General features: G+C 45.2%; 1 protein-coding gene across 1 annotated transcript in view; it reads right to left on the bottom strand.

Moving 5' to 3' along the window:
* LOC101614943 (regulator of G protein signaling 7 binding protein) overlaps positions 1–25,950 on the bottom strand; it is a 125,705-nt gene extending 99,755 nt beyond the window's left edge. The window contains exons 1-2 of the mRNA XM_004671202.2: positions 25,723–25,950; positions 24,617–24,783 (exon numbers count right to left, since the gene is read on the bottom strand). Coding sequence (XP_004671259.1) covers positions 24,617–24,783; positions 25,723–25,887 — 332 coding nt within the window. The 5' untranslated portion in view covers positions 25,888–25,950. The remainder of the gene's footprint in view (positions 1–24,616; positions 24,784–25,722) is intronic.
* Between the last annotated feature and the right edge of the window lie 442 nt (positions 25,951–26,392).

Consider the following 26,392-nt stretch of genomic DNA (forward strand, 5'->3'; position numbering starts at 1 on the left):
TGTTTTACTTAATTCCATTTTTTTTTTTTTTTTTTTTTGTCTTCATGGTATACAAGTACCCGGCTACAGTATTTAATTAAGCCCATACTGGATTTTTAGACCATTCTTCATTTTCACTGTTACAGGCAACACTGTAATGCATACATACACTTTAAAAAAAAAAAAACTATTAAGTTTTTCAAGGTAGGGTTTTGTTCTAGTCCAGGCCAACCTGGAATTCACTATGTAGTCTCAGGGTGACCTTAAACTCCTACCTCTATCTCCCAAGTGCTGGGCGCCACCACACCTGGCTCACACTTCTGCAGTCTAAAGTTAGAAATGATATGAAAACTACTGTTCGGAGTAGCCAGGAAATTGATCAAAGTGACTTGGTTGAAAAGCTCGGCAGAGACACTACTTGAGGGTCTCTGACCCCTCCTGGCCTCTTTCCTCTCTACCCAGATATCTTCACTTCCTACTGCAGGTTCTCAAGTCATCGGCAGGGATTTTTTTTTTAAAACATCATGTCCTTATCTCACCCCAAGACATGCAGACTTAATTGCTCTGAGGTGGAGCTCAGGAATCATTATTTCTAAAAACTCCCCCGGGGTTGGATGTGCAGTAGGGTTAAGAGCCACTGCTCTGTGCTAGGCTGAGGCTCTCAGAGAGGCGTTCTGGGACCGGCTCAGCACTCGCTTTTATACCTTAAACAGGGAACTGGATGATAGAGCCTCTCTTCAGAGCATCCTACATTCCTCTGTCTTCAGCTAACAGCATTCCGCGCATCAGTCAGTCAATTTTCACAGAGTATTTGGTCTTGAAAGCCGGAGCAGACGTGCACACGCGAACATTGTTTTAGAGCTGGTCGGGAGAAAGGCTGGGGGCGGGGGCGGGGGGCAAACAGGAGCTGCCGTTTAAGGGAAACTGAGCTTCAGGCATGCCCACTTAGATCTCAGGTCTTACCTGTTGGTTTCAGCTGGCCTCTCCCGGTATCTCCGGGCGTCTAAAGGTTGTGTTTCGGCACAAGACTGCTGGGTGTCTAATTGGTCCCATGAGTAGCCCACTAAAGTGGCAGGGGCATCTACAGCCTCAGATCCCAACTGCCACGTTGGGCATCACTGCCAGTGTCCCTTCCTTGTCGCAGAGAAGTTGAAAATGGATTGTACCCAGAGGCTAGGGAAAGAGTTCACCCTGTCACTTCTTCAGGCCAGAGGTTGCGAGTTATAAAAAGACTGCTTCACTTGACTTCCACTTATTTGAAGAAAAAAAAAAAAATGTCTGGAGGCAAGGTGAATTGTGCTGTGAAACTTGTGATTTAGTGGCTCAGAGTGCAATTCAGAGTCAAGTGCTCCCCCCCCCCAGGGTGTCAGGTGGGAGGCGCCCAGGGGCCACGCTGAGGCCAGAGCACCTCTCTTAGAAAGTGATAACTTTAGATTCTTTCTCCCTGAGGATTTGATTTTGGCGACTCCCTGCTGTCCTTTTTTTTTTTTTTTTTTCTTTTTGAGAGTAACAGAGAGAGAGAGAAAGGCAGAAGGCCGATGGAGAGAGAATGGGCACGCCAGGGCCTGCAGCCACTGCAAACGCGTGCGCCCTCTTGTGCATCTGGCTAACATGGGTCCTGGGGAAATTGAGCCTAGAACCAGGGTCCTTAGGCTTCACAGGCAAGCGCTTAACCGCTAAGCCAACTCTCCAGCCCCCTGCTGTCCTTTTTGGCTCAGATCGATGTAGCACACCATCTTTCTGATATCCACAATTCTTCAGATCTATAGAGCACACCATCTTTCCGATATCCAGAATTCCTCAGATCTATGCAGCACACCATCTTTTTTTTTTTAATTTTTTTTAAATTTTTTATTTATTTATTTGAGAGCGACAGACACAGAGAGAAAGACAGATAGAGGGAGAGAGAGAGAATGGGCGCGCCAGGGCTTCCAGCCTCTGCCAACGAACTCCAGACGCGTGCGCCCCCTTGTGCATCTGGCTAACGTGGGACCTGGGGAACCGAGCCTCGAACCGGGGTCCTTAGGCTTCACAGGCGAGCGCTTAACCGCTAAGCCATCTCTCCAGCCCCAGCACACCATCTTTGTTATCCAGAATATCTCAGATCTATGGAGCACATCATAACAGCAACTGATGACAAAGAAAGATGAACGGAAATGGGTATCGTTTTGCAAGCCATAGAAGAATCTGCTTGATCTTAGCTCACAGATCCCTTAAAGACAAGTCAGCGTCCTTGTGGTTTAACGGGCAGAGCCATAGACTGGACATAAACAGCCCTAGGTTCTCATCCCAGCTCTCACTGCAGAACTCCAGGCTGTATGATTGAAGGTCCATGTCCTTGCCTCTCTGAACTTTGTTTTCCTCATAGGTAAAGTGGGGTTGGTGGTCCCTAGTTCAGACAGCTGTGGAGAGGACTAAGTCACAGCACCTATGGAAGCACTTCATTCAATGAAAGCAGTAGACTATTCATCATTGTTGCAGGCTCTATTTATGCAGCAATGGCTAAATAACCTCTCGGGGCCCCTAAGGGTCTAAGAAGCACAGGGATATTATCCATCACCCACTTTAACTCTAGAGTTGTAGCCCCAATAATCACTGCAATGGTAAGGAGAGTGAGGGGACTCCATGAGATGCCTAAGAAGGAACAGGAGCCCAGCGGCTACTCTCTTAATTATCTACTTGACTCAGCCAGCTGAGCTGGGGTAGAAATGATACCTACCAGTTCAAGGATGTCCCCTCCCTCATTGCTGGCTTCTCTTGCCCGTTTCTACCACCATCATTAGAATTTCCACAGATACGTTTGAGTGGTTGGGGCCACTCAGTCCCTGGAGAAGGACGGCACAAATTTGTATGCCTTTATTTTTTATTTTATTTTTTTACATGTTTTATTTATTTATTTATTTGAGAATGACAGACAGAGAGAAGGAGAATGAGAGAGAGAGAGAGAGAGAGAGAGAGAGAGAGAGAGAGAGAGAGAGAATATGGGCACGCCAGGGCCTCCAGCCACTGCAAACAAACTCCAGACATGTGCACCCCCTTGTGCATCTGGCTAACGTGGGTCCTGGGGAATGGAGCCTTGAACCGGGGTCTTTAGACTTCACAGGCAAGCACTTAACTGCTAAGCCATCTCTCCAGCCCTTGTATACCTTTAGATGCTGGATATAGACCCAGAGAAGAAAGAAGTGCATATTGCATGGTTTCCACTTAGCACTCTGAAGTATCCTCACTGAGCTAGAGGTTCCAGCAAAACCCCAGTAGCTTTTAGGTAGTACCTTTTACAGCTGCAGCCCTGTGACAAGCAGATGGAGAGGATCTCCCCTCCCCACCCACAAGCATTGTCCACTTCAGGATGACCACCCAGAACCACTCTACGGCCCTAGGGACTGGTTGTTTTCAGAATACCTTGAGCCAGTGTCCATCACCAGGATTTGTCAAGATGATCATGTGGAAGCTGAGCCCAAGGACTTGTGGGTAGTGGGCACAGGCGAGCAAAGAGAAAGCAGGACACAGGCTGGAGAGATTGCTTAGTGGTTAAGGTGCTTGCCTACAAAGCCAAAGGACCCAGGTTCGATTCTCCAGGACACACACAAGCTAGATGCACAAGGGGGTGCATGATCTGGAGTTCATTTGCAGTGGCCGGAGGCCCTGGCATGCCCATTCTCTCTCTCTCTATCTGCCTCTCTCTCTCAAATATATAAAATAAAACAAGGCAGGGCAGGGAGAGCAGGGATTAAGGGGCTGGGTGGTACCTGTGGTCAGACTGGCTAGTGAGCTATTGAGCACCTTGTTTGAGTGATTCACATAATAGCAAACAGTAATAAAAAAATCATGTTCAGCCAGGTGTGGTGGTGCACTCAAAAGGCAGAGGAAGGAAGATCAATGTGAGTTTGAGGCCACCCTGAGACTACATAGTGAATTCCAGGTCAGCCTGAGCTATAGCGAGACCCTACCTCACAAACATCATTTTGGGATCATTTGGGACCTTAGTGAGGCCCTCAAAAGTCAGAAGGTGTCATTATGTTAGCAGTAGACTATGGGTACTTGAGATGCTCATGCTGAATCACAGATATAAATACTGGATGTACAATTAGGAGGAACTGCCAAGAAATTGTGAGTATAGAACTGATCATATATTTGAGTTTCCATGAACTTACAGGTGAGTTTTCCTCCAAATTCACAAATTTCTTTTCTAAACATTTTCCCCTTTGCAGGTCACCCTAAAAGTCCTTCTGTTTAGCCTCATTTTCCCTGAAAATTGGAGGAGGGAGAGGGAAGCAGGGGGAAGGGTAAGAGAAGAATGGATGATCCCCTGGCTTTATACACCTTGAGTCCTAGTATAAAGACAAAATGAATACTGGAAAGAATGTGTGATACAGGTCTCTCATCTGTAGTTGAAGAAAACCACACATAGAATGAACACTGCTGGAAATTCAGAAATAGTTTTGTAGAAATAGCCAGTAGTCTGTTGTACATACTGAAATTTGTCAATAATTCACATACAGTCTTCCCTTTCAGTTTAATCCTACTAGCTACTAAATTACATGAATACCAAGAAATCTGGTTGAGAATTTTCCCCTCTGAGAGCCTCCTTTTGATAAAATAAAATATGTATGTACAGTGTTTGGCAAGAATGCAAACCCGAGACTCCTACACACCTGACAGCCCATTTGTTGTTATCTTGATCTTAATAAGATTAATAGTGCCTGTTTGATTCAGGAGAATGTGTGAGCTCTATGAATAGCTTAAATAACTCTCTTCTTGGCAAAAGAGAGAGGTCTTCCAAATGTTCGACTTTAGAACACATGTACACATACCATTGTTTCTTAGGTTCAAGTCCAGGAATGTTTAACAAGTTTCTATGGCTAACTAAATAGATTTGGCATTCATTCATTCATTAATTACTCAAAGCTAAAATATATTTCCCCTCTTTATACACACACACACACACACATAGAGAGAGAGAATTAGGTTTCCTTTTCCTTCTTCTTCTTTTATTTATATTTATTTATTTATTTATTTACTTACTTACTTACTTATTTAGAGATAGAGAGAATGGGTATGCTAAGGCCTCCAGCTGCTCCAAATGAACTCCAGATTCATGTGCCACCTGGAGCATCTGGCTTATGTGGGTCTTGGGAAACTGAACCTGGGTCCTTTGGCTTTCTGGGCAAGCACCGTAACTGCTAAGCCATCTCTCCGGCCCATAGATTTCCTTTGTTAGTGAGGCCACAGGTATTGAAGGCTTTAGTCCTCCACAACGTGCAATCATAAAAGCAGTAGAGGATGTAAGAGGGTGACGGAGGTCACAGTGACAGACATGAGCACATGTTAACAAAATGCCCAGACATTCTTCCAATTGCTCACATCCAACAGCCTGCACGTTTTCTGAGCAAACAAACAGGTACTAGTGAACAGAGGTGTGAAGGGAAACTCAGCCTGACACATTCTCTGTTAGCCATACATAAAAATCATGATAGTTCACACATTCATGAATTGATGATCTCTTGAAAAAAATAAACAACTTAGGGCCGGACAGATGGCTCAGCAGTAAAGGGAACTTGCTCACAAAGCCTGATGGCCTGGGTTCCATTCCCCAGTACCCACGTAAAGTCAGATGCACAAGGTGGCACATGCATCTGGGAGGCAGGAGGGCCTGGCACTTCCATGCATCTTTTCTCTCTCTCAAATAAATAAATATTAAAAGAAAAAGGAAATAAAAACAAGGCTTAGTAGTACAAGCCTATTAATTTTTTCTACTCAGGAAGCCAAGAAAGGAAGATCGTGAGTACAAGACTGCCCAGGGTACAGAGTAAGTTCAGGACAGCCTGGACAATTTAGTGAGATTTTGTCTAAAAACAAAATTACTTTCAAAATTTTAAAAATATTTTATTTTTTCCAGGTGTGGTGGCACACACCTTTAATCCTAGCACTTGGGAGGCAGAGATATGAGGATCACCAGGAGTTCGAGGCCACCCTGAAGCTACATAGTGAATTCTAGGTCAGCCTGGGCTAGAGCGAGATGCTACCTTGTAAAAACAAAAATAATAAAAAAAATTTATTTATTTATTTATTTGAGAGAGAGAGAGAGAGAGAAAATGGGCGCTGAGTCCTGGAAAATCGAACCTAGGTCCTTTGACTTTGCAGATAAATGCTTTTACCACTAAGCCATCTCTCCAGCCCTTAATTCTTTTCAAACAACAACAACAACAACAACAAAAATTAAACTTTGAGGCTATAGCTCAGTGGGAGAATGCTCTCCTGGTATGTGCAAGGCTCTAGATTCAGTCCCCAGAACTGAAAAACAGAAAAGCAAACAACAAAAAGCCCTCAGATCACACAAATGGCGCACTTGGCTCACACATCATAAGAAAACAAGGGATGGGTAAGTCAGGTGTTCCATGCAATGGCATGTGACCTCAACGCTCCACATCCTTCACCTACGTAAGTCCATGCCAGACCTGACCTTGGAGACTTGATTTGCACACTGCCTCCTACCTGTGGTCCTGAGTCTCCTTGTTTTCCCGTGGCTTTCTGCCTTTGCCTCAAGGCAGTCCAGCCCCTTACTCTCAACACAGTTCCTAGAAAAGGAAGCCAGCCCTCCTTCCCCACCTTCTCTGTTCTGTTCAGCTGAATCATTTTCCTTCCCCGCCTGGCTCCCCCTCACATCCAGAGTGCCTCTCCAGCACTGGCGCGTGAAGCCAGCCTCTCCCCGAATGAACTGGGTTGGCATTGCGCCTCCCTGACCCCTAAACAGTTACCTGAACTTGCTTCTCACTCTCCTATGAGACCTGCCACGGAGCCTTAACCAATAACCTACGACGAAAACTTGGGGGAATAATGCAAAGCCACCGTGAGTCTGAACAGATTCAGTAGGGAAAGCATATTTCATCTCAGAAAACGAAGGACTGAATCTATGAATACACAAACAGTTGATATGGCGTGTTTTGCGGCAGGAACATTTGCTGAGCGATTTTGCACATGATGATGGATGCTGTGGCCTGAAATAATTTGAGCCATTTCCCCCATTACTCAAGGATGACACAAGACTTCAACTGATGCTGTTCTAGAGCACAAACTGCAGAAAGTGAGAAAATGTGATTTGGAGGGGGGAGGAGACACAGCAATCTGCCAAACCCTGTTCCTTCCACATGCAGCCACTGTCTGGAGGGAGATGGACTCTGTCCTGACACCCGACAGTGAGCTGGGGGCAGGTCTACCTCAACCCTGCCCTCTGGTTGTGCACACAGGGAGGGCTCCTTGGAAGTCGCAGAGCCCAGCTCTGAGGATGACACGTTCTGGGGGGTTTGACCATCAGCCATGGTCAAACACAAGTGGAGAGAGATATTCCATTGATCCACCAAGAGGGTGGGCACTCTGTCTTCCACGGACTGCACAGTTGAGCTCCCTGAACTGTGCACTCCCAGATAGATCCCGGCCATTTACTGCCCTCATCTATACTTGGGGATGAAGAACTTGAGGTCCTCATGAGGAAGGTCTGTCTGTCAACACTGGCCACTATTTGTGCAGAATTCCAGTTAAAGATGATCACAACACTAAAATGAATGCACTGTGGTAACAGTTAAAGTCCTGGAACGAACAGAAACCAGAGCCTTGAGGTGATGAATCCTCAACTCACTTTCACTTAATTAATTCTTACTCTATGCATTCTCCAACTGCTTTTTTGTTCCATTAGGATAAAGCAAACCAGGGCAGAATATATTTTATAAAACAGAAATGATGACACAAACTCCCAACTGTCTGGGGTACACAATTGAAGAAACATTAAGCATTCAGTGTACATTAGGAATCATTTGGGGAATACATTTCAATTTCTCCTTGAACTTTTCCTATGTAAGGAATATTTTGGCAAGAATAAAGGGAATACTTTTTCCTTGGTAATATGGGAATGTTTGTGGTAAAAAAAAAAATTGGAAGATGATATCAAGGATAAAAATGAGAAATTGGGCTGCAGAGATTGCTCAGTGATTAAAGGCACTTGCTTGCAAAGCCCGATGGCCCAAGTTTGATTCCCTAGTACCCATGTAAAGCTACATGCACAAGTTGGTGCATGCATCTGAGTTCATTTGCAGTGGCGGGAGGCCCTGATGCTCCCATTCTCTCCTTTTCTCTCTGTCCTCTGTCTTTCCCTCCATCTGTCTTTCTCTCTGTGCTTGCAAATAAGTAATTTTTTTAAATGAGAAGTTATCTATGAACTGTTGAATAATATGTGAGGAAATCACACTGGCTTTCCATATGCTCTAAGAGGCTTCCTGATACCCCATTGGGAAGCTATCTCTCACTTGAGCCCCTTCATCACTTGGCATCATTCTGCACCTTCATCTCCATTTCCACTTCTACTCCCATGCCCAGTGGTGCCCTGGTGTGGAGCTGGATGGTCAGTGTCATCATGGTGATGGGATGTCCCACTTCCGTGCCAAGAAGCAAGTTGCTTCTTGAGCCGCCTGGAGTTCGATCCACTGAGAGACCTGGGTAAGACCAATCCTACAAGGCCATTTGTAGAACTAGTACAGTCTATTAGCCGAGGAAGACGGTCCCAGATGGAATAATTTGTGTTATGTGGTTATGGGGCAGAGCAATCTGAAAGATATGGGGTCTAGGGACAAAAAAAGTGCCAAGGCTCCAGGAAAATAGAGCTAAGATCCATTTTCACTCCCCTGGTAACTTCAGGCAGGCCATCATTTTGTTATTTTTCCTTCTTCCTTGTTTTCTTCTGAGGAAAGCTTAAAAAGCCTCAAGTCAGCTGCATGCTGGCTGGGGAGGTCCTGGTTCTGCGGGGTGTGCAGGGAAGGAGGGAGACTTCCCAGCAGTGACAGTCCGCGACAGGGGAAGGGAAGGGATGCCGCCCAAGGCAGCTCAGGAAAGCAGGGGAGCAAGATGCTGGCCTCCAGGGAGCAGAGCTGCAACCCCAGTGCACCAAGCAGCCTCTCCATACACGGCAACTTCTCCGAATCCAAGTTTATTACAAGATGGAGGTTTTTGAAGTTCCTAACATTTTTGGGTCCTCTACTGAACTTTCCCATGTGCCTCACCTGGAGGGCAGAGGCTGCTAGGAACCTCACTTGCTCTGGATGGGAACAGCAATGTTGAAACGAAAATGAAAAACTCTAAAAATTATAAGGACCCCTGACATGTTTTTAATTTTTTTTAAATTTTTATTAACATTTTCCATGATTACAAAATATATCCCATGGTAATTCCCTCCCTCCCCACCCCCACACTTTCCCATTTGAAATTCCATGTTTTTAATTTTTAAAAAATATTTATTTACTTAAAAAAGAGAGAGAGAATAGAAAATAGGCATGCCAGGGCCTCAAACCACTGCAAAGAAACTCCACACACATGTGCCACCATGTGCACCTGGCTTATGTGAGTATTAGGGAATTGAGCCTGGGTCCTTAGGCTTCGCAGGCAAGTGCCTTGACCACTAAGCCATCTCTCCAGCTCCTACTCACCTCTTTTTGAGAACAGGGTCTCTTACGGACATAAAGCTCACCCCAACTAGGCTAACCTGGCTGAATAGTGAACCCCAGGGATCGTCCTGGCACTGTCCCTCCCGGCAAACCCTGGGATTACAAGTGCATACCCAGGATTTTTACATGGGTGCTGATGAGGCAAGTGCGTCATTGCTCAGTCCTGACATTCTTGAACTGGTGTAATAATCCCAGATCCCATATGACTGCGCAGCTGGCAGGGTGGGAAAATGGTCTCTCAGGCATGTGCGTACGTCCATGTACTTCCCAATCAGCATGGCAGGCTCGGAAAAGATCTCACTGGGTTAACAAGTAAATTATTGTTTCAGCTGAACTCATTAAATCAGAAACAACATGCACAGAGGGCGTGTAGCACGTCGCAGAGGATATCTGAGAGGAAAACAGCATCTTCCCATATCACTCAGCATATTTAAATCTATAGCTTTGTATCTACAGCCTCAGTAACCTAGGAGACTGAGGGAACGTTTAAGCCTAGGAGTTCCAGGTCAGCCTGGGCAGTATAGTGAGATCCTAGCCCCAGAGAAATGAAAATTTAAAAAATAAATAAGTTCCTTTTTCTGTTTCCTGTGAGTTCGGGATTGAATGGTGTCTCCCGAGGCGCACCAGGCCTGGCAGGATGCCCAAGGCCACACAAGTAAAGAGAAAGGACATTGCTATTTGCTTTTCAAAGCTCCATCCAGGTGGCATAATTTTCTTTCTGAAGTCTCCTCCCCCCCCCCCCCCCCCCCCCCCCCCGGGGTCTGCTGCCTCCTCCAAGTCCTCCGCACGCCTACTGCGGCACGCCCAGCCGCTGTCTTGTAATGATTTGTTCCTACGGCGATGTCTGTAAGCACACTAGGGAATCATCTTCAAGGGCAAGAACTATGGTTTTCATCTTTACACTTCTGGAGCCTAATACATTGAATTGCCCCTAAGAGATGGCCATTGTTTCATGAGGAAGGACGAGTGGATGTTAAGGGCTGCCTCTTCTTAACTTTTCACATATTAATTTTCTCATTTATCCCGTCCTCCAATTTTGCTAAAAATTCTACCCTAGGACTCCGGGGCGAGGTGGGGCACCCCTCTGGCCGATGCATTAAGAAGGTTGTGTTCTCACTTGACGACTGGTATGAAGAAAGATGGACATAATCAGACCACGAAACTTGTAACCTGAAAAGCCACATGCCATGGTCCTGGTCAATGAGATGCTTCTGGAAGTTGCTAGATGAGTCTTCAAAGAACGTCCTTAGCAGGACTTGTGCCTCTGCTCTCTGCCTTCCCCAGTTTCCTCGAACACAGACATAATTTCTGGAGTACCAAGAGCACTTTAGGACTTTGAGGGACAGGCCACAAATACCACACAAATGTTGGACCTGACACCCTTGAATCAACTACTATTCACCTTACGTGTAGGTGTTTTTTTTAAATTTTTTTGTTTATTTTTATTTATTTGAGAGCACCAGACAGAGAGAGAAAGAGGCAGAGAGAGAGAGAGAATGGGCGCACCAGGGCCTCCAGCCACTGCAAACGAACTCATGCGCCACCTTGTGCATCTGGCTTGCGTGGGTTCTAGGGAATCGAGCCTCGAACCAGGGTCCTTAGGCTTCAGAGGCAGGTGCTTAACCGCTAAGCCATCTCTCCAGCCTTTTTATAAAATTTGAAACCCTTAAATGTTTTCACTGATGTCTGCCATATGTCACTTCTAGGGAAGGACAATTGTGAGCTGATAATCTCGTCTGCTTTCTTTCCTTCAGATTCGCCGAGGTCAGTTTGTTCTTAGAACAATTACACTAGCTTTCCCCTGTGACTAAAATGCTTTCCTCAGAGCACCACGAGGCATTTTCCTTCTCAAGGAAAGAGATATCAGAGAACAATATCATTTTCCCAGAAGGGTTTTCCTCACCCCCTCTCTCTGAGAATAACTATATATTATTCATAGCACCCATAATTCTTTAATCATACGACCCTGTTCTGTTTCCATCACTACATTTGTCACCACCGGAAAGGCTCTGTGTGTTTCTTTGATCTCCACAAACACCAGGACCTTTTTTTATTTTGTGCATACCCATGTGTGACTCCAGCACCAATTAAAAACACATCATATGATGGGTGTTCCAGGCAAGGCTACCAGAAAGAGAGATGACCTCTGGCTTGGACAGGAACATGCTTCCCCACAGAAAATGCTCATATATATGTTGGATAGGCTTATAATCTCAGGAAATATGAGTTAAATGTGGTTTATGACCTATATTCCAAGAGAGTTTAACTCTGATGAAAATGTTTCTTTGATTTACTAAAGCAGGTTTAAAACTTCTTTTAAAATCCTTTTTCTGTGTGAGGTAATGCTCTAAAAACTGATTTCTGTGTGCCAAACCCCTTCTATTCATTCCTGGTTTTATCATATTTCCCATCCTGTCTGATGGAAATTATACTCGAGTCACTTTAAAGGCACTTTTCCTAACTTCCTGCCCTCCAGAGTGGTTTCTGGACTTCCTATCTTTCCCGTGGGTCTGCTTCAAAGCAGCAAAATCTTTATGATCCTTCTGGGATTTTCCCTCCTTCATGGTTTTCTGTGTGAGGAGCTCGGTGGGCCATAATGAGACTAAGAGTAAGACCTTCACTTCACTTTGAGGAGAGTGATTTTTTTTTTTTTTTGGTCTGAGCATTCCTTTTCAGACAGAAGCCACATATGCAGACTAATGGGATGGGGTTATCTTTCCATTTACATATATGCATATACATACATACACACACACACACACACACATATATGTATATATGTATGTGTGTGTGTGTGTGTATATATATATATACATATATATATGTATGTGTATATATATCTTATTTATTTATTTATTTATTTATTTATTTATTTGACAGAGAAAGAGGGGGAGAGAGAGAGAATGGGCACAACAGGGCCTCCAGCCACTGCAAACAAACTCTAGACATGTGCACCCCCTTGTACACCTGGCTAACATGGGTCCTGGGGAATAGAACCTGGGTCCTTTGGCTTGCCTGAAGTGCTAAGCCATTCCTCCAGCCCCACATACATATATCTTTTCAATACTAAAATGTAGGCCAGGTTGAAGTGAGGGTTCAGAAGTGGAATATAGGTTGAGTTCTGTGTTGATCACCACTAGCTGTTTCCTATCCTTTATTCTCCCTCTTTTTCTTAGTAATAATGCTCTCATTTCACTTAAGGTGACAATGAGAAAAGAGTACGTGGCCCAGTTAGGGAGAGCGTGCGGGAGGATGGCGCGCGGGGGACCAAAAGTTCCGTCTGGAATTCCTTAAAGAGAGTTGATTCAGTGGGAGTCTGGCCTCTTGCCCTTCCTCTCCTCTCTCTTTTCTTTTTTCTTCTTTTCTTCTTCCTTCCTTTTTCCTTCCTCTCCCTTTCTCTCTCTCTCTCTCTTCCTTCTTCCTTTCTTTCACAACAGAGTCTCTCATGTATCCCAGACTGGCCTGGAAGTTACTATGCAGGAAAAGGATGACCCCAGATCCTGGATCTTTCTGCATCCAGGGTGTTAGGATCACAGACATGTGCCACCTCATCCAGCTAATGTGACGCTGTGATTGAACCCCGGGCTTCCTGCGTGCTACGTGAGCAAGCCCAGCACATTCCTACCCTGCTTCTTTCTTCTGTTTTGGCCAGGGCTCCTACCCTAACCCCATCACAAAAATGAGGGTGAAGCACTTCATGAACGAGAAATGCCCACACACAATCAGGGTCTTACCAGCCCCACCCCAAGCCTGGTTCTGAGTTACCCATTGTAAGGCTTTTCTGTGTAAGAATCAACTCGATTGCCTTTAAGCTACTTTAAACTTTTGTTGTTGTTGTGCAATGTAGCCAAATAAAATCAGTTCTGATACTTCTGTTGGAAGCTTTTGAAAAATATCCCAGTGTTCAGGCTGCATCCGAGGCCCATTAGATCAGAAATTCCAGGCATGTAAGTCAGGTAACTGCAAATGTTTAAAAGCTGCATCTGTGATTCCCCTGGGTAGCCCAGGTTGAGAATCGCAGTTTTAAGCTGACAGGCCTCATAGGTAGCATGTTCCAGAGTCTCTTGGGGGACATGGGGATGCTTGTTAACAATGTGGACTCCCAGGCCTTATGCCCAGAGGTGGTAGCTCTTAGGTCTGAAGGTTAGTGATTCCCCTACAGACAGTCAAGGGATCACATGTGAAGAACAGTGCTTCAGGCGACAAGGAATCTCTGAAAGTCTTACAGCCAAGGAGTAAAAGATCAAAAAAGCATTTGGGGAGGATTAGCCAAGATCTATTGGATCAATAGAAGACAAGAGGTGAGACAGAAGGCAAGGAGACCTGCTGGGAGGCGCTATGTATTTGACGGCCTGATGAGGTGTGTGTGGGGGGGTATATCTCTGAGCGAGGACAGTGACCACAGAGATGATGAAGGAGGAAAAAGACACTGAAGGAGGAAAAAAACACACACTGAGAAAGACACAGCAGGGCCCAGGAATGGTGTGGGGGAGGGCCGGCAATGTCAAGAAACGATCAGGGACCGAGGCCTGCCCGAGGCACAGCTGCTTCTGAACTAGCAGCGATCTGTGCACTCCTGCTTCAACTCGGTGAAGCTGGGGTACATTATTAGCTATTATGTGCACTCCTGCTTCAACTCGGTGAAGCTGGGGTACATCATTAGCTTACCATGCATGTATTTACAATTACAAAGGTTGATTTTTTTTTTTTTTTTTTTTTGTGAATCTGATTGTATCTAGGGCCTCCCATTAGGCCAGAAACATTTATTTGCTGAATCAATTTGATTTAAAGCCTTGGGTGCTTTATCTAATAAGAGTTGATTTCACAAATAAATTTAGCATGTATGCATTTGTACATCTGTATACAACTGTACCTACAAATAAACAACTAAGATTTTTCATGAGGTTATCCTTTTTAGCAACTCATATCTCATAAAGCAAAGACATAAATAACCAAACAATGTAGCTCTGCTCTGAATAGATAGAGCAAAACTACTCTCATAGGTTACAAGTTTAAAGAACAATTCTAAAAGTTGGTTTCAATTTTTAAAAGGGTGATTTTTCTATTCAAAATAAAACCACAAACCTAGAGATGTTAGAGTGATATTATGTGAAATAACGTGTATTAAACATCATGAGTAACTCTAAAATGTACACTATCTGCTGCTTTGTAGTAGTAATGAAGGCGTGAGCCTCGGAATGGGTCTTAGGTATATTTCTCAAATCAGCATGTTCATGTGAAAGTCATAAAACAGACAAAAAAAACCCCCAGCCAAATATGGTAGAAATATCATACAATGTAGACTATTACCTTAATTATTGATTAAGAAAACTGTTTAAGGATGGAGAGATGGCTTAGTGGTTAAAAGCACTTGCCTGCAAAGCCTAAGGACCCAGGTTCAATACCCCAGTACCCATGTAAGCCAGATGCACAAGGTAGTGCATGCATCTGGAGTTCATTTGCAGTGGCTAGAGACCCTGGCAAACCCATTCTCTCTCTCTCATACATGAATAAATATATAAGTAAATCACACAAAAGACACTGTTTAATAGATTCTTAAAAACCAAGTAAAGTTAATGAACAAATCATAATCCACAAACCCTCACTGAAATGTGCCACTCAGAATGCAGAGATCAGCAAAACACAGCTTTGATCGCCTCAACTACAATATGTAAGTAATAAAGTGATGACAAATTTTGCTAAAGTTCATTTCAGATTTCACTTTTTTCTCTAGTTGGGAACATTGATTAACAAAACTCTGTCAAGGTAAAAAGTCATTAGATCTGTTCAGGTCTAAAAACAAAGAGTCAACTTCATAGGCAAAGGGAGAGCACTTGTCTAGATTCCAGATCACATTGGTCTTTGTTTGTTTTTCGAGGTAGAGTCTTGCTCTAGCCCAGGCTGACCAGGCAATCACTATGTAGTCTCAGGGTGGCCTCGAATTCAGAGAGCCTTCCGAGTGCTGGGGCTAAAGGCGTACATCACCACGCTTGGCCACAGTGTTTCGTTTTTGTTGTTGTTAACAACAATAATAACAATAATACTTTCTTTAAAAAATTTTTTTGTTTGTATTTTTATTTATTTATTTGAGAGACAGAGAGAGAGAGAGAGAGAGAGAGAGAGAGAGAGAGAGAGAGAATGGGCATGCCAGGGCTTCCAGCCACTGGAAACGAACTCCAGACATGTGCGCCCTCTTGTGCATCTGGCTAACATGGATCCTGGGGAATCGAGCCTCGAACCGGGGTCCTTAGGCTTCACAGGCAAGAGCTTAACTGCTAAGCCATCTCTCCAGCCCAGTAATACTTTCCTAATCAGGGTATGGTGGTGTGTGCACCATAACCCTAGCACTTGAGAAGCCAAGGCAAGAGGACAGCAATCTTGTGATTCGCTAGAGATAATGCTTATGGCTCCAAAGCCCTAGTACTGGCACCACGGAGAGACTTTCACCTGCTTGCCCTCCCATCTCACTGAGTACCCCACATTGGACCAGTGGGTGCCTTACCTACCTTCCTCATGTGTTCTACTGCTGGTACATTTTAGTTGTACCTTCAGATACAAGTAATTAAATTGATAGGAGTAGCGTGCCAGCCCTATCAGAGTCTTCGTGTCTATGTGAACAATTTCTACCCCTCAGATAAGCTCCAGTTGTGTAAACAGAAAACGTTCAGCTCTGGGTTTTTTGTTTGTGAAAGTATAAGGATGGCATCTAGAAAGGTTTGGGAAAACCTCTACCTCCAACCATCCACCTCTCCTTTAGATAAAACAACCCAGAATGTGTATTTTATTTATTTATTTATTTGAGTAAAAGAAAAAGAAGAGAAAGAGAGAGGCAGATAGAGAATGGGCACACCAGGGCTTGCATGCACCACTTTGTCCATCTGGCTTATGTGGGTCCTGGGGAATCGAACCTAAGTCCTTTGGCTTTGCAAGTAAGTGCATAACCACTATGCCATCTCTCCAGCCCCAAGATGTGCTTTTTTTTTTTTAAACCAAAGATGCCTCAGGGAAGCTCATTATATGTTGAACTTTGTCTTCCCTAAATGACTATAAGAATAATAAGTTACAAAGAGGTCACACTGGTCTGAGGTGGGCTCCCAATCCAATATGACTAGTGTCCGCTCAAAGTGGAGAAATCTGGACAAAGATGCACAGGGAAATGCCACACGAAGAAGGCAGAGATGCTTCGACCAACCAAGAACCAGCAAGGACAGCGAGGAAAGCACTAGATGCTCAGGAAGAAACATGAAGTAGATGCCTCCTCACAGCCCACATTGTTGAACCATTCACCTTGGCCTTCTCACCCCCAGAGCTGTGAGATGACACGTTTTTATTTTTGTTTGAGCCGCCTGTGTGTGTGTGTAGCACTTTAGAATTTCAGTACTAAGAAGTAGATAGACTTGCCCTTCCACCGTTGCCCTCATGAACAGCATATTCAGAATTTGACCTTTCAGTATTTGACCCTGTCAATGCCAAACATCTGTCATACTTAAGAGGGGAAATAAGGGCTGGAGAGATGGCTTAGCGGTTAAGCGCTTGCCTGTGAAGCCTAAGGACCTCGGTTCGAGGCTCGGTTCCCCAGGTCCCACGTTAGCCAGATGCACAAGGGGGCGCACGCGTTTGGAGTTCGTTTGCAGAGGCTGGAAGCCCTGGCGCGCCCATTCTCTCTCTCTCCCTCTATCTGTCTTTCTCTCTGTGTCTGTTGCTCTCAAATAAATAAATTTAAAAAAAAAGAGGGGAAATAAATTACAGAGTGGGAGGCCCGGCAGGCCCGCTGACTGTAAGTCTCTTTTGCTGGGGCCGCCACTGGCCTCCCAAGGGATCCTCCATTGTAAGGGTCCAAGAAAACTGGGGAACCATGTCTATGGCCCTCAAGCTCTTCTTCAGTCTTCCTGCCTACATGACTGTTCAGGTCTTGGCCAGGGCATCCAACATGACATGAACCACTAAGCTGCAATTTCTCTTTCCTACCACTCTCACCTCCCAGAATTCTAATGTACAAAACAAGGGAATAGATCAGAAACCAGACAGAAGGGAGATCAGAAGAAACAGAGTGGAAAAACAGAATATAAAGTAAATAAAACCAAAACATACCACTGGAGGACAGAGGCGGAAACAGATTTGGCTGGTGAGGAAATCACTGTTGGAGAGACACATCTGAAATCTATAGGCCAAGAGCTTCAGGATGTTGATTTTTTTTTATTGTGAACAAAGTATATGATCATATACTTAAAAAACTACTTCTAGAATTTAATCATCCAACTTTCATTACCATGTTCCCCCCAACTAGGTCAGTTTTGTAAATAAAATGAATATTGGAGTAATAAAGGCTGAAAGCCATTCAAATTCAACAATCATTTAGGTGCACAGGGAATTTGTTCGACTTGTCCAATGATACAGAGCCCATAACAGAACTAGGTTAATGATTGTTTAAGTACTATATGATTTATGAATATCATAGGCTGATTGATAAAAGGAAATATTTCTGAATCTAACTACCTTTGAGCCTTCACATGTCTATATAATTTGTAAGGTATTCAACAGGCATTTTTGATAGCTCTCTGGGAAATTTCAACACAGAAAACACTTCAAGGGGCTAGGGAGAAGGCTCAGAGGTTAAAGGCATGTGCATGTAAAACCTGCAGGCCAGGTGCCAATTTCCCAGTACCCATGTAAAAGCAGATACCCAAAGCAGTACATGTATCTAGAGTTTGTTTGCAGCAGCAAGAAGCCCTGGCACGCCCATTCTCCTCTACGCCTCTCTTTCTCAAATAAATAAAAAATGTTTTGCATGTATATATATTTTTTACTTTTTGTTACTTATAGATATACTCAGTATGTAAACAGCACATGTTGGTACCATCCTTACCCTCATCCCTGCCCCCTAAAGGGACCCTCCTCACTGGGGTGCCAGTTATCCCCATGGGGATTATGGGTCATGCATTGTGGGGGTAAAAAATATTTTTCTAAAAAAGAAAATACCTCAACATGCAATGTAAGAAACAAAAGCAAACCAACAATCTTCCAGCCAAGGTATGTATTTGAAAACTACTTGATAGATCAATAGAATTTTTTATCCATGTATCTCGATAATTTTGAATGTAGTGATTGCAATAACAGTGAACTGCATTTAATAATCAAACCCACTGCATGACAGGCAGGCTTCTAAGTTCTTGACCCTCACAATGCCATACAATTTGGTTTCATTACTTACTAGCCTTATTTTTCTGGTTAGGAAACTGAGGCAGAGAGCAATAATACCTTTGCTCAAGGTCACAGTGCTTGCAAATAGTACCACTGAAAATCTGGCCCCAATGGCGACAATCTTAGGCACTGTACCAGATGGCCATGTGCCACACTATGAAGCAATTTGTTTATTGACTCACACATGTGTCCTCAGTAAGCGGTAAAGTGAAGTCAGGACTCTATTCAACTCTAATCTGATTTAGAGTCAATGCTCTTCTCCACCACCCTACCATGCCTCTCACATTGTCCTTCTTAACCCTGCTTTTATAACTGTGTGCACCCTTTTTCACACTGGCTCTTTGACAGCCAGTAATGGAGGTATCACTTGATGAATATTAAGGACAACAGGCTCCATGGGAAAAGCACTAGAAAGGGACCAGCCAGCCCACTGGCCATAGCGTCACCCCTGGGGTTCGCTGGCGGAAGCTTGCTCCTTGGGTCTACCTCTCTCTCTGTGTTGCACACTCTTCCTTTCCTTCCTAGGACAGGTATTGTTGATGTAATCAATGCCAGAGGGATCCAGGTTCTAGTCTCATCTTTGCCTCTGGCAGGAACTGGTCATCAAACAGGCAGGGCATGTCCTGCCTGGCCATGTGGATTAGAGTCTCTGGTCTCTGGGCTGAGCCCACACAATTCAATTTTGCCCCATGAATAAGCATGACAAGTAGTTTATGGATGAAAGAAGTGAGGTTCAGAACATACATTTCACGCAGGAATTTAAAAGATAGCATTCATCTTAGATCTGTATGACTCCAAAACTTCCATGTACATTCTGCCAAGTCACATAAATCTGCCAAATCTTAGTTTCCAAATACAAAGTGCCAAGGAGCTCTGGGGGTCCTCTGAAGGTGTCTCACAGTCATTCCAGAAAAGTCCCAGGAGACATGGCTGCTGTCTGCCCTGTTATACACGCAGGCAAGAATGAAAACACACACACACACACACACACACACACACACACACACACACCTCTTTTTTTAAAATTTTTTAAAAATTTTTATTTATTTATTTGAGAGTGACAGACACAGAGAGAAAGACAGATAGAGGGAGAGGGAGAGAATGGGCGCGCCAGGGCTTCCAGCCTCTGCAAACAAACTCCAGACGCGTGCGCCCCCTTGTGCATCTGGCTAATGTGGGACCTGGGGAACCGAGCCTCGAACCAGGGTCCTTAGGCTTCATAGGCAAGCGCTTAACCGCTAAGCCATCTCTCCAGCCCACACACACCCCTCTTAAACAATGTGCAGCAGTGTTACTTTGCCTTGCCTTATAACTTGGCTTTCCACATTTTCACAGAAGGAAGGACTTGCTGTCTTAAGTTTGGGGACAATCCTCACAAATGGTCTCTAAGTCTTTGCCAGCTTCATCCAGGAAGGATCTGAACCACAAAGGCATAAACGCCGGCATGTGTCATACATCAGCCCTTCACCAGCTTGAACCAGTCCAGATCTTTGATATCTTGAAAGCAAAGGCTGTACTAGAACAACCCCTGACAAAACACAACATGAGGAAGTGTTTGATTGTGTGGGTGAAGATGGCTCTTCTACCCAGGGCCTACCAGTGAGAAACACAGGCTGGATTCCAGCTTTTTGGTCACCAACCTCCCTGCCTCCTTGGAGGGTTTCAATTCACGAGGGATGAGAAGAAAGGAGCATCTGCGACTTCGTTTTAAGTCACTGGTTTTTTTTTCTTCCCATCCTGCTCATTGTCTTTATACCCTGTCTACTTTCACCCTGTCTGGACCACATCTGGCTGTACTCTAAGAAGAGGTTACTTCCACAAGCCCAGCCTTGTATCTTCTCCATATTCCTACAAATAACAAAGCATTGGCATTTAGATGATAATTATTAAACAGGCATCTTGATGAATGCTTGGAGACCCAACTTTATTTTTTACTTTGTCCCAACAACTCATGTCCCTTCATTATACACTACCCCTATTAAAAGAAAAACCAGCAAAAAATTAAATGTTAATCATACAGACAGCAATACCTTTAAATAACACTTTCTTTTTTTTTAATTTTTTATTTATGTATTTGAGAGCGACAGACACAGAGAGAAAGATAGAGGAAGAGAGAGAGAATGGGCGCGCCAGGGCTTCCAGCCTCTGCAAATGAACTCCAGACGCGTGCGCCCCCTTGTGCATCTGGCTAACGTGGGACCTGGGGAACCGAGCCTCGAACCGGGGTCCTTAGGCTTCACAGGCAAGCGCTTAACCGCTAAGCCATCTCTCCAGCCCTAAATAACACTTTCATTCAGGTATCCTTACTGCAAGGTAACTCGTTTTTATTAGGAAATGCAGTGATTTTTAGTGAGTACACAATCCAGTTCTGGAACATTTCCATCACCCCAGAAAGATCACTCAAGCCCATCTTCACCTATCATCTATTCCCACCACTGTCAGGCTGATCTACTTCCTGTCCCTATAGATTTGCTTTTAGGGGACGTTTCATATAAATGGAGTCATATAATATATGCTGCTTCACGATTTTTAGTTAGCTTATTTTTAGATGTTCATCCCTATTTTAGGAGTAATACTTTTCCTTTGTATATAGCAGCTTCTTGTTTTTTCACAACAACTTTGTGAATGTCAGCACTGCGTGGACAAAGAGTGCGGGCTGCAGGAGAAAGGAAAGGCGAGGCTCAGCTAAGCCACACCACTTCTCAGCTGGGTAGTGGGTAGTTGATCAGTCACACATTTGTAGAATGAGGGTAACTGATAACTCAGAGAGCTATTTTTTGGGGGGGAGAAGGGGTTGTAAGGTGGGGTTTTGCTCTAGCCCAGGCTGACCTGGAATTCAATCTCAGGGTGGCCTTGAACTTATGGCGATCCTCCTACCTCTGCCTCCTTAGCGCTGGGATTAAAGGTGTGCGCCACCACGCCCGGCTCAGACAGCTAGTCTATGAATTAGCTGAATTGTGGCCATATTTAGTGGGCAATCGAGAAAGCTAGTATTTCTCCCTACGTTTCCACCTTCTTTGCTCTTTTCACCCGACTCCAACTGTTTAGTGACTCTTGCAGCCTCCCTACAAGCCTTTATATCAAGCTGGGAATGATACATAATATGCAATATCCGAAAAGGAGTTCCACCAAAGGGAGTCACCTCCTTCATTAACGGAGCTCAGAGGGTGGGGAACCAAAGGGATTTCTTTCAAGCTGGGTGTGGTAGCGCACGCCTTTAATCCCAGCACTTGGGAGGCAGAGGTAGGAGGATCACCGTGAGTTCGAGGCCACCCCGAGACTACATAGTGAATTCCAGGTCATCCTGGGCTAGAGTGAGACCCTACCTCAAAAAACCAAAAAAAAAAAAAAAAAACCAAACAAAGCAAAGGGATTTCTTTCAATTGTATCACTGTCATGTTTTTTATAAAGAACATTAAATTGCATTTAATCATTTTTAAGGTGAAAATATATCAAATTATATCCTACACTATTATAGAATTTTATGTTTGTGGGGAATCTAAGAATATCATATTTTCCTACTAATTCTTATAAAATTGGCCCCATTAATGTAAACCCACAGATAACAGGTATGAAAGTAGTGCTAGGTAAATATAATCTACCTTATATACCCTCTAAACTTTAAGCCAATAGTTTTAGATTCTTTCAGCAACCTTTAGAAGAGCTGAATTTCATGAGCACAGAGAGATAAGGTGAACCGAGCTCCTATTCTGAGCTCCACCTTCTGCGAAAGAACATGTCCTTATTTTGAATTTCAACTTAACAGGATACTGGATCTCACCGTACCCAACATTGTCGGATGCTCACCCTCAACCCTGAGCATCTAAGCCCCTGTCCCAACCTGCTTTCTTTCATCCTCACTCACTCTCTCCATACTTTTTGAAAATTAAGTTTGTTTATTTATTTATTTAATAGGGAGAAGGACAGAAAGAGAAAGAGGCAGATAAAGAAAGGGAGGATGAGGCTGGAGAGATGGCTTAGCCATTAAGCGTTTGCCTGTGAAGCCTAAGGACCCCTGTTCAAGGCTCCATTCCCCAGGACCCACACTAGCCAGATGCATAAGGGGGTGCACGCGTCTGGAGTTCCTTTGCAATAGCTGGAGGCCCTGGTGCGCCCATTCTCTCTCTGTCTGTCTCTTTCTCTCTCTCTCTCTCTCTGCCTCTTTCTCTGTCTGTAATTTTCAAATACATAAATAAACAAAAAAAACATTTTTAAAGGGAGGATGGGCGCATCAGGGCCTTCAGCCTCTGCAAACAAACTCCGGACGCATGTGCCACCTTGTGCATCTGGCTTATTTGGGTCCTGGGGAATAGAACTTGTGCCTGTTGGCTTTGCAGGCAAGTGCTTTCACTGCTAAGCCATCTCTCCAGCTTTGTGTTCGGCATTTTTCTCCTTGTCTCAGCTTTAGCACAGCCGCATTTCCTGAAATACTTCGCTGTCACTTCCCAGATCTACTTCCTGTTAAATACAGCATAATACTTAGAAAAGGGATAAAATTTCCCAATATTGCTCTTAAATAAAACAAGTCTGCAACATACTTTATCTCTCACTTACAGACATGAATATATCTTTTTCTTTTTCATGATGTAAAATGCCTGTCGTCAAGTGTAAGCTAGTTACTGAGACAGACAATGTGATTCGCTACTCTTGATATTCCAGTAACAGTAACAATATGTTATTGGCATTAAAGATGATGAAGGGGGAAGGTAGTTCTGTTTCCCAAGTGATCCATTTGCAACATTAGCCAGTGATTGGGTTAATCTACACATCTGCCGCAATAAAGCCCAGTAGCTCAAATAAATGGATAAAGGTTATGTCATGGCTGAAGCAAGCACTCAGAGTATTGGTACAGGATTCCCGAATTGTCTTCCTCTAAGAGCTGAACTTGACAACAGTGGCTAACTTTTTAATGCTGAGATCAAGATGGGGGCCCAGGAGAGAACTTTTTACTCACTTATTATCACTTTACAGGAACCCAGCACTCTGGAGGCCAAGACAGAAGGATCACTGTGAGTTCAAGGCCAGCCTGGGCTAGAGTGAGACCCTGCCTAAGAAAGAAAGAGAGAGAGAGAGAGCGAGAGAGAGGAAGGGAGGAAGAAAGAAAGGGAGGAGAGAGAGAGAGAGAGAAGAGAGAGAGAGAGAGGAAGGGAGGGAGGGAGGGAGGGAGGGAGGGAGGGAGAAAGGGAGGAAGGAAAGAAGAAGGGAAGGAAAGAAAGAAAAGAAAACCAACCATACATGGACATGAGAATTCATAAATTGTGATAAGGAATTCAGGAGAGGGGACACACCTAGCTTAGGTCAACTTGTATTTATGAGTTTCTTCAATCTGTAAAAACCTTTTTAAAAAAAAATGTATGTTAAAACTTCCCTTTCATATCACTATAGTAAAGAGAGTAATTTATATTCAAGATTTTATTTTAGTGATTTTATTTTAAGCAGCATCATAGGAATTTATCCCATGGTATAAATAGTTTGGCAAATCTGGGATTTAGCAGATTTTCTCTCTACAGCACAGGCATTTTGTTTAGCGGCAGATGACAAAATAATCTTCGAACATGATGACTTAACTTTACTTTGCTGCCCAAACATTCCCTTCCACCGATATTTTAAGCCCCAAATTCCAATAGGTAGCCAACAAACTGAAAGTTAAATTTTGTAAAAATGACATTGACTAAAACTACATACACACACACACACACACACACATATTTCCTTTATCTATCTATTTATCTATCTTCATCATCATCATCTCCATGACATAGCTTTCACACTGTGGCTTGGCCTATAGTTTGCGTTTAGCTCTCTGGAGAATGCCTCTCCAGTGACGAGTGAAGGCCTTCGATTTGCCGAGACCACCCTGAGGCCCTTGGCCACCACCGTAACATTCTGTTCGCATCCATGCATCATGTACAGGAATTAACCACACAAGGGCCAGAGGGTCCTACCCTGAGATGGCAGCCAGCTTTTGGTGTGCCTGACGGGCCATTTCACAACCTTTGGTTCTTGTCTTGTGCATTTCCGCCCGTAGTGAGGGGCAGCTGACCGAGACGTCCCCAATAGAAATGACCAACTCTCGGTACAGGGCCACTTGAGTGTTGAACTCTTGGACAAGCTGGAAAAAAAAAAGCCAGTTTCTTTCACCAAACATTTCTCATCTGAAAGTTTCCTATTTCGGTGCGCATAAACGAGATTCCACTGACCCCAGAGCCAGCGACCCAGATCTCCCCCTGCTAAGGAGCCTTTGGACTGTTTTAAAGCTTGAGGCACAAAGATGTGCAGTCTCTTTAACCCAAGTAAGCATTTGTCTTCCATAGGCAAGTTGGCCCGTGAAAGCTTCGTTTGCACGCCTACTCTGCACGCCCTCCTCCGCCCCCCGCCCCCCCACGCTCAGACTCCGTTTCCTCCGAGGAGCGAGAACGTATTTGGAGAGCTGTCACGCCACTCCAAGTCACGCTGCTGGGACCCCCATACAGATGTCCCCTCTGCTACTGCTGGAATGTGAATTACAAGCGGCGAGGGGAGGAAAAGCAAAAATACAACAACCCTTTCACCTCCTGCCGGCGATTGCTCGCCTCTGGCTCGGGACCTGCCCTGAAGACCGGCCACAGCCTCGGGCGCTGGGACCCGTGGTCGCCTCGGTGCGCTCTGTTTGGGTTTGTTTGTGACTGTGTCGCCACGGGCAGCACCCCCGCCTCCCGCCCTCCCCCAAGCCTCGCTCCCCGGCGAGGGGGCCAATTTCACCCTGTCTTTTAACATCCACCGTTCTTCTGGGAGTTAGAAGCCTAACTTATAGCCTCTGACGCCCGAGGCACCCGGGCCACGACACTCCTCTCCGCAGGGCCATTGCGACCTGGGTGTCACCCCTCGTGTGGAGGAGCGCAGATTTAAAAATAGTCCGCCGTGCACGTGATCGGCATGGAGAAGCTGGCGGTGGGGAGTGGCTGGCACCCAGGCAAACGATTAAAATGCACGACTCTCCCAGTCCCCTCTCTTAAATAAAAACAATAATAACATTTTTTAAAATGCAGCTTTTTTTTTTTTTTTCACCCACCATCTTGCAGTCGTCCAGGGCTCGTTGGGTTTTGTGGGCGCTTTCGGAGCCGCTGCCCCTGCGCTCCCAGTCCCCGCTCTGCAGCGGAGGTTTGCTGATCTGGAAGATCGAGGAGCGGGTGGACCGGCTGGGGCGCTTTTTGCGCCCGTTCGGTGCAGAACTCATGCATACACATCCACCAAGCCGAAGCCGCTGGTGCAGAGCGCCCGGGGCGCGCGGGGCGGTGTGGGGAGGGGCGGCGGGGGCGCCCGGGTGGTTTGCCCTGCAGGCAACGGTCGGGGGGCTCGGAGCCCGGTCCCGGGGTGGGACCCGAGGCGCGCGCTCGCTCACGCGGTCGGGGCTGGCTGCGCGGGTGGGTAACCTTCAGCTTGAAGGAGAGCTGCGGCCGCGCTGGCTGTGCGGTGCAGCATCGCTTCCTTCCGCTAGCAGCAGCAGCAGCAGCGAGGAGGAGGAGGAGGATGAGGAGGAGGAGGGGGAGGAAGGGGCGAGATCAAGTTCTGTTCAGCAGCAGCCTCTGCGACCCCGTCCCGGGAGCCGGGCGCCGGCGCGGGCTCGCACCGTCTTCCTCTCGGCACGGAGCGCGGGGCCGAGCGACGAGAAACGCGCTGCCCGGCGCCTCGGAGTTGCCATCCAGGGATGGGGGATGCTCCCGGAGCTGGGATGGGGGGAC

This window comes from Jaculus jaculus, chromosome 20 (assembly GCF_020740685.1).
Source record: "Jaculus jaculus isolate mJacJac1 chromosome 20, mJacJac1.mat.Y.cur, whole genome shotgun sequence".
In the NCBI taxonomy this organism is placed as follows: domain Eukaryota; kingdom Metazoa; phylum Chordata; class Mammalia; order Rodentia; family Dipodidae; genus Jaculus; species Jaculus jaculus.